Here is a 9,100-nt window from a genome sequence, read left to right on the forward strand (position 1 = left end):
CAGTGATAGTATATCTGCCACTGATATTATATCACTAACATTTAATTATGCTTTATTTATCATATGTATCCATAACTCTAAACATCAATAAATCTGTCTAATCTTTTAAAATATTTATTTAATTAATTAATTTGAGAGAAAATGAGATAGAGAGATTTCCTATCTGCTTTTTCAATCTCCAAATGCCTGTAACATTCAGGGCTGAACTGAGAGCTGCAAACTCAATCTGGGTGTCCCACATGAGTGACAGACCAAATACTTGAGCTATTATCTGCTGCCTCCAAGGGTGTACATCAGCAGGAAGCAGGAATCAGGAGCAGAACCAGTACTTGAATCCAGGGACTATGATTTGGGCTGTAGGAATCCTTAGCAGCAGCTTAACCACTGCGTCAAACTTCATCCCCATTTTGTCTTTTAATGGATTTCCAAGTATTCTGCAACATCAACATAATTCCCTCTAAATATTTTATCATTCTTATCATCAATTGAAGTTCCACATTTTTGCGGTTCTTAGATTTATTTCAAGCATGTAAAGTTAAATCTTACATTAACATTAAATAATTTTTGACAAATGCATTGGTTTTATTGTGAAATAGGTTTATGACGTACTTTAAGGTAAGCTCTGGAAGTATATTTGAATTTTTGGACAGGACAGGTTTTCACTATTTAACTTCTTTGTTATATTAGCCACGATGTATTTATTATTTTACATAATCATCTGTACTGAGAATAATATCTAAATTATTGCTGGGATGGGCACTTGGCACAGTAGTTAAGATGCCATTTGGGATGTCTGCATCTCCTATTGGAGAGTCTGAATTTGAGTCTCTTCTGTGCTTCTGATTTCAGAGGGAGCAGACAGTGGCTAATGTACTTTTGGGCCCTGCTACCAATATAGGACACCCAGTTGGTTTTTTTTAACCCAGAAATCTTTTATTTAAGTTATACAAACTTCATGCATTTCATAAATACAAATTAATAACATAGTAATATAGTGATTCTTCCCACCCTACCTGCTCTCCCACTGTGCTCCCACCCTTCTTCCTCCTCTCTCTCCTATTCCCACTTCTTATTTTTTACTAAGATCTATTTTCAATTAACTTTATTATTTTTTTTTTTTGACAGGCAGAGTTAGACAGTGAGAGAGAGACAGAGAGAAAGGTCTTCCTTCCGTTAGTTCACCCCCCAAATGGCTGCTACAGCTGGTGCGCTGCGCCAATCCGAAGCCAGGAGCCAGGTACTTCCTCCTGGTCTCCCATGCGGGTGCAGGGCTCAAGGACTAAGGCCATCCTCCACTGCCTTCCCAGGCCACAGCAGATAGCTGGACTGGAAGAGGAGCACCGGGACAGAACTGGCGCCCCAACCGGGACTAGAACTCGGAGTGCCGGTGCCACAGGCGGAGGATTAGCCTAGTGAGCCAGGGCGCCGGCCTGACTTTATTATTTTTTAAGATTTATTTATTTGCTTGAAATCCAGAGTTACACAGAGAGAGGAGAGGCAGAGAGAGAGAGAGGGAGAGGTCTTCCATTCGATGGCTCACTCCCCAATTGGCCGCAACAGCTAGAGCTTCGCCAATCTGAAACCAGGAGCCAGGAGCTTCTTCCGGGTCTCCCACGTGGGTGTAGGGGCCCAACCACTTGGACCATCTTCTACTTCTATCCCAGGCCACAGCAGAGAGCTGGGTCGGAAGTGGAGTAGCCAGGTCTCAAACAGGTGCCCATATGGGATGCTGGAGCTTCAGGTTAGGGTGTTAACCCACTGCGCCACAGTGCCGGCCCCTTCAATTAACTTTATACACATAAGATTAATAAGTAAAGAGTTCAACAAACAGTATGGAAAAAAAAAAAAAAACTGTTCCTCAACAGTTGAGACAAAGGCTGTTCAAAGCCATTGCATTTCAAAGTGTCAATCTCACTTGTGTAGGTAACCTTTTCAGTGTTCTTTTAGTTACCACAGATCAGGGAGAACATATGGTATTTGTCCTTTGGGAATGTCTTATTACACTAAGTTTAAAGTTTTCCAGTTTTATCCATTTTGCTGCAAATAATAGGATTTCATTTTTTTAACCGTGTGTAGTATTCCATGGTGTACATATCTCATATTTCTTTATCCAGTCTTCAGTGATGGACATTTGTGTTGATTCCATATCTTAGCTATTGTGAATTGAGATGCAATACACAGGATGGGTACAGATAACTCTTTCATACGCTGATTTCATTTCCCTTGGGAGACCCAGATTAAGTTCCAGATTTCTGGCCTTGGCTTTTGGGGGCATTTTGGGAGTCAATCAGTGGGTGGAAGATCTTCTTGTCTGTCTATTTTTTACTCTGTCTCTTTGCCTTTTATATAATAACAAAAAAACCTTAAAAAATTAAATATTTCTCAAAAATATAGTCTTCTTCCATTGGTTTGTTTAGTTTTAGTAGAAATGAATTGTTCGTAATTTTTAGGCCCTGTGCAGTACAGTAGTAGAATAAAAGGAGTTCTTACAGAAGAAACAAGTTATATGGATGCTGGTTTCTATATAGCAAAACGCATGATTCACAAATTCCATGTGTCAGTCTGTGAATAGATGTGAAGATATAAGTTTGTTGTACATTTGGTTGATCTGTTAATGATAACTAGTGTGTGTTCGAAATATATACTTTTGGTTAAATGAAAATGGGAGTGCATTGCAAACATATTTAATTGCTTCTTTAAATATGTCTGTGTCTCTATTTATTTCTAAAATTACATCTGTAATCTAAATTAGAGTTTACAATTAACGTAAGAATGCACATATTGGGGCCAGCATTGTGCAGTGGATAAACCACCCCCCACCCATGACAACTGCATCTCATATTGGTTCTGGTTCAGTCTTGGCTGCAGCACTTCTGATCCAGGTCCCTGCTAATGGTCTGAAAAAAGTATTGGAAGATGGCTTAAGTGTTTGGGCCCCTGCTAACATCAGGGAACACCCAGATGAAGCTCCCAGCTCCTGGCTTCAGTCTGGGCCAGTGCTGGCCATAGTGCCATCTGGGGAGTAAAACAGAGGGTGGAAGCTCTCTCTCTCTCTCTCTAGCTCTGACTTTAAAAAATAAACAAGTAAGTCTTTTTAAATAAGAATGCACAGATGTTTGATGTGTTAAGATACATGTATGTTTGATGTGTTAAGATACATGAGTGACTAAAACATTGGGCAGTTGCGTGATCATACCCATATTTGTGTTTATTGAATGTAAATTTGAAAAAGGAAACGTGAAGCTGTCAAGTCCTGGGATTTACTTTATTGGGAGGGTCTTTATTACTGATTCAGTTTCCATCTTGGTTATTGGTCTGTTTAGGTTTTCTGTGTCTTTGTGGCTCAGTTTTGGTAGGTTATGTATACCCAGGTGTATCTATTTCTTCTGAGTTTCCTGATTTATTGGCATACAGCTCTTTATAGTAATTCCTTGTGATTCTTTTTATTTCTGTGATATCTGTTGTTATATTTCCTTTTGCATCTCTAATTTTATTGACTTGGGTCTTCTCCCTCTTTTTTTTTTTTTTTTTTTGGTTAATTGGGCTAATGTTGTGTCAATTTTGTTTATTTTTTTAAAAAAACAAGCTTGTCATTTCACTGATCTTTTTTGTTTCAATATTTATTTCTTATCTAATTTTAATTATTTATTTTCTCCTGCTGATTTTAGGTTTGGTTTGCTTTTCTAGGTCCTTGAGATGCATTGATAGCTCATTTATTTGGTGCCTTTCCAGGTTCTTGAGGTAGGCACCAACTGCTATAAGCTTTCATTTTAACACTGCTTTTGCTGTATCCCATAAGTTTTGATATACTGTATTATCTTCATTCATTCCCAGAAATTTTTTTATTTCCCTTTTAATTTCTTTTATGCCTCTCTGTTCATTCAGTAGCATGTTGTTCAGTCTCCATGTGTTTGTATATGCTATAGAAATTCTTGAGTTGTTAATTTCCAGCTTCATTCCATTGTGGTCAGAGAAGACACATGGTATGATTTTGACTTTTTTGAATTTGCTGAGACTTGCTTTATGGCCTAGCATGTGGATTATCTTAGAGAAAGTTCCTTGTACTGCTGAGAAGAATGTACATTCTGCAACTGTAAGATAAAAAGTTCTGTACATATCAGTTAGGTCCATAGTCTATAGTGCCAATTAAATCTGTTTCCTTGCTGATTTTATGCCTGCTTGATCTGTCCATTGCTGAAAGTAGTGTATTGAAGTCCCCCATTACTACTGTATTGGAATCTATATCTCCCTTTAGACCTACTAACATTTCCTTTAAATAGCCAGGTGCCCTGTAATTAAAAAATAAAAATGAAATGTGGGTGTTAGAAACTTAAAGCTCTATGTGCTCTGTGGGGATCTCAGGATGTCTATGTCTGAGTTCTTTGCACTCTTGGATCAAGATGTGATTATCATACTAGCGTATATGGATGATGACATCAGGGATGATGGGGCCAAGAATAAAATTCTCCTAGGAGCAGTTGTCCTATGACTCAGCTCACTGTTCACTGATACCATACTCCCAATTATATTCATTGCCTCCTCCCACACCATACAAATAAGCCTTTGGATTCTGGGATATTCATAAATTTATGAGTCATAGAGAGATGAATTGATGCCACTTTGCCTGGTGGATCAACAGCACAGCACAGCATATCCAGTTACTTGGAAGAGAAGCATCTTCCACCCCAGTGAGTGCTCCTTCCTTCAGACTTCCCAACGGGGCTCCTTCTCTAGCTCTAGTCTCAACTTTGCCTTTCCCTGACATTCCAGGCAAATTCTGATTCTTAAATCTCAACTCTAAATGTGAGCCAAATGTGTCCCTTTCCAAAGCCAGGATTACAGACCCTGCTGCCAAGTTATCTGATTCAAAAACCTAACACAAAACCACGTTCCATTCAGTGGGGATTTGATGCATGAGATCTAGATTTTTTTCTTGAGAGGATTTTATATTTCTTTTTAAAAATTCTATAATCTGACTGGCGCCGCGGCTCACTAGGCTAATCCTCCGCCTTGCGGAGCCGGTTCTAGTCCCGGTCGGGGCACCAGATTCTGTCCCGGTTGCCCCTCTTCCAGGCCAGCTCTCTGCTGTGGCCAGGGAGTGCAGTGGAGGATGGCCCAAGTGCTTGGGCCCTGCACCCCATGGGAGACCAGGAGAAGCACCTGGCTCCTGCCATTGGATCAGCACGGTGCACCGGCCGCAGCGTGCTGGCCACGGCGGCCATTGGAGGGTGAACCAACGGCAAAAGGAAGACCTTTCTCTTTGTCTCTCTCTCTCACTGTCCACTCTGCCTGTCAAAAAAAATTCTATAATTTGAATTATTTATTGAATCTTATACTGAGCTCTTGGGTATGCAACTGGAGAAAAATCACAGAATTAAGTGAACTGGTCACTTAACAATGTAGTCTTCAACCTTAGCTGAGTTTTCAGCATTGAGTATATCATGGGAATACAATTGGTGGGGTTATTACTGTGATTTTGTTGATGATGATGCATTTGTGATACCATGTGTGTGTTTATAAATTGCCAATTTATGTTAAAAACATGAGGGATGATTGGAAACATATTATATAATGCTGATGAGTAGATACAAATATTCCTAAATTCTGTGTTATGTGAATAAACAGGGATGTGATATAGTTCCTTGGAAAATATGTGTGTGAGGTGCTACCTATGAATACCATGGCACATTGGTGTGGAAATATAAAAAAGTATATTTCTAGTATCTCTCAGTGACTGTATGCATATGCATGTTTATACATATGCTGTTTCAATCTTCTTAACTTTTCTTACTAAATTGGTCACATTTAGGAAGGCTTAACTGACATCCTCATGGACAAAGTGAAAAAAAAAAAACAAAAAACAAAAATAAAAAGTATAGAGGCTATTGGGTAGTGATTGGAATTTGTTCTCCTTAGGATAGAAATTTTCAAAATTTTTTTCTAGGCTAAGGGAAATCTCAAGCAAATATGAAATATTACCTTCCTGGACAAGCTCAATTTACCCACCAGAGTGTAGTTATAGATAGCAGAGTAAAAATATTTTTTGGAAGAGTTCAAACTATCTGTTAAATGCTACCAAAATTCTTTGGATTTCTTTAGGTCTCAGAGACAACATTGGAGTAGAGATAATACAAAAAAATACCCATTTGGACAGGCTGAATCTAAAAGCACTTCTTATAGAATTTGCCTTTAAACCTGCATGGAGAAAAAGATAATTTTAGAGGAAAAAGTAAGGTAGGTAAAAAACTTGGGGAAAATGGTACCCTTCAAGGAGGAAGGCAGTTCTAAAACAGAAATCTGTCAGAGATACTAAATGGATAGGCGAGAGATTATCATTAGACTTAAGGACTAAGAAGTGACTGAACACTAAAGAGAAATCTGTTTCAATTTGGAGTGGGGAGAATGTGGAAGGCACAATACAATGAAATGAGCAGTGATAGAAGGTAAGGTCACTGAGACTGAATCCCTGACATGGAGGATATTTGAGTCAAGTGGAGAACCACACACATAAACACAAAGCACAAGCTCATTGTCCTCAGTATCTAGAGAGACAGTGTCTCAAGAAATTTTCCTAAGAAAAAAGTTTCTGAGGGAAGACTGTAGTATACTTATTATGGGATAATTTGGCATGTTCTCATTGCCTGATGTGAAAAGACAGGAAGGGAAAGAAACTGACGATGCAATACCATGAGTTTCTGGAAGAGGTCCTCTAAATGAAGTGGAAAGAAATGGATTCCTGAATGCAGAGACCTTCCTGGGGAGAATGAGAGGCATCTATTTCTCAGAAAAATGGGAGTAAGAATAAATAAAAATGTGAATAAGTTTAAAACTTAGGTAGTAGTTAGTAATAATTTTCTCCTGACTTTCTTAGTCCCAACAGAACACTATCTTCTTTGGTTTAACCAGCTGCATACCCAGGTTGCTTCTAGAATTTATCAAAGATTGAGATTCATCATGTGAATGTGAACAAGAGGTAAAGAGCAATCTTTGTGGAAGTAGTCAGGAAAAAGTAAACATTAATAGAATTAATAGACAAATAGACCAGAAGAAAATTGAAGAATCATGGAGATTTAAGAGCAAGTGTATGGGCATAAGAAGGTAAGCGAGTTGGAAGGTAGAAGCCCATAGTCAATGTGAAAACTTGAGATTTAAGATTCCAATGAGGAACGTTGTTGGAAGAGTAAGACAGAATTGCTTTTGTTAATGACAAATTCAGGAGCAGTTATTGATTGAGACTGGGAGACTGAGTAAAATCCATATAAATGTTATCAAAGATAATTTTAAAGGTAATTTTATAGCTATAGATGTTCCATCTATGTTATCTATTGAAGGGTCCCAAAGGTCTGGGCAGAATATGACTTTGGGGGTAAGATGGAGAAGTGAAAGAATATTGTAGAACTTTGTTTGCGTTTTATCTGAAATTGTTGTCTTGTCATGTTATGGGCTTCCATTTGATCATTAGACCTTCAAAGTTTTTATGATGGTCCAGACAGAGCTGGGCCTTGGTGGTACAGACATTAATAGAAGCTAGGTACTCAGAATCTAGTGGGAGAATGCAGGAACACAGACAAATCTATTCAATTTCTGACCTTTTTTGAAGACAGGATATCTGAAAAAAGGAAGTGAAGAACTCCCCCAACACCTCCTCTTGGGCCCAGAAGCTTGCCATGCTGGGCCTCAATGGCACCCCCTTTCAACCAGACATGCTCCAGCTGACAGGCATTCCTGGAGTGCAGACAGGCCAAGCCTGGGTCGCCCTGATTTTCTGCATCCTCTACCTGATATCTATCATAGGCAACCTCAGCATCCTTGCTTTGGTGATTCAGGAGTCTGCTCTGCACCAGCCCATGTACTACTTCCTCTCCATGCTCTCTCTCAATGATCTGGGAGTGTCCCTCTCCACACTTCCCCCTGTACTTGCAACTTTCTGCTTCAACTACCGTCATGTTGGTTTTGATGCCTGCCTGGTACAGATGTTCTTCATCCACACTTTCTCTTTCATGGAATCAGGCATATTGCTGGCCATGAGCTTTGATCGTTTTGTGGCTATTTGTGACCCACTACGTTATGCTACTGTGCTCACCAACAGCCGCATCTTAGCTATGGGACTGGGTATCCTTACCAAGAGTTTCACCACTCTCTTCCCTTTCCCGTTTCTTGTGAAACGGCTTCCCTTCTGCAAGGGCAATGTTCTGCATCATTCGTATTGCCTCCACCCAGATCTCATGAAAGTGGCATGTGGAGACATCCATGTCAACAACATTTATGGGCTCTTTGTGGTCATTTTCACCTATGGTGTGGATTCAACTTTCATCCTACTTTCCTATGCATTGATCCTGAGAGCCGTGCTGGCCATTGCATCCCAGGAGCAGAGACTCAAGGCACTCAACACCTGCATGTCACATATCTGTGCAGTGCTAGCCTTTTATGTGCCCATAATTGCTGTTTCCATGATCCACCGCTTCTGGAAAAGTGCCCCACCTGTTGTTCATGTCATGATGTCCAATGTCTACCTATTTGTACCCCCTATGCTCAATCCCATCATCTACAGTGTGAAGACGAAGGAGATCCGCAGAGGGATTCTTAGGGTCTTTCATAAATCTCAGGACTGAGGAAACCTTCAAATGCTCAGTGAACTCCTTTGGGAGAAGGACCAAAACTGGTGTGCCAGCTTCAGGAATACTAAAGCAAGGAGGAAGAAGATGCAGAAGTTTGGTAGTCATGAATGTAAAACTAATAAAAGAATATCTCACTCAATAAAATTACATACATACTGAATATTTACTGTTTAAAATGTTTTCACTGGCTGCTGAGGATGTTACAATGGTGAGTATGACATTTTCAGTCAACAGACAGCAGGGAAGTATATAAACACAGAGCAACACTTTTCTTGAAAAATGTATATTTGGCAATTAATTTTGAAAATACAATTTTGAAAATTGTACTAGTACCCTGAATGAGGGAAACGACAGAAAATATGGTAAAATGCAGTAAAGACAGACTAAATTCTATCAAGACTTGGTGCTTCATGCAAGAGGGAGAAGGCATTGGTTTGTGAAAATAAGAAGAGGTTATGCAGGGTGGTTATGAAGTTGTTGAA

At 39.4% G+C, this 9,100-nt stretch overlaps 1 protein-coding gene across 1 annotated transcript; it reads left to right on the forward strand.

The window, feature by feature from the left end:
* Nucleotides 1–7,667: 7,667 nt before the first annotated feature.
* LOC133764499 (olfactory receptor 51I1) lies at nucleotides 7,668–8,612 on the forward strand. Its single transcript, XM_062198174.1, has one exon. The coding sequence runs from the start codon at nucleotides 7,668–7,670 to the stop codon at nucleotides 8,610–8,612; it is 945 nt and encodes a 314-aa protein (XP_062054158.1).
* Nucleotides 8,613–9,100: the final 488 nt, after the last annotated feature.

Source organism: Lepus europaeus, chromosome 7 (genome assembly GCF_033115175.1).
Source record: "Lepus europaeus isolate LE1 chromosome 7, mLepTim1.pri, whole genome shotgun sequence".
Taxonomy (NCBI): Eukaryota; Metazoa; Chordata; class Mammalia; order Lagomorpha; family Leporidae; genus Lepus; species Lepus europaeus.

Coding starts and splice junctions, on each gene's coding strand:
- LOC133764499 (XM_062198174.1), top strand. CDS start 7,668: ATGCTGGGCCTCAATGGCACCCCCTTTCAACCAGACATGCTCCAGCTG.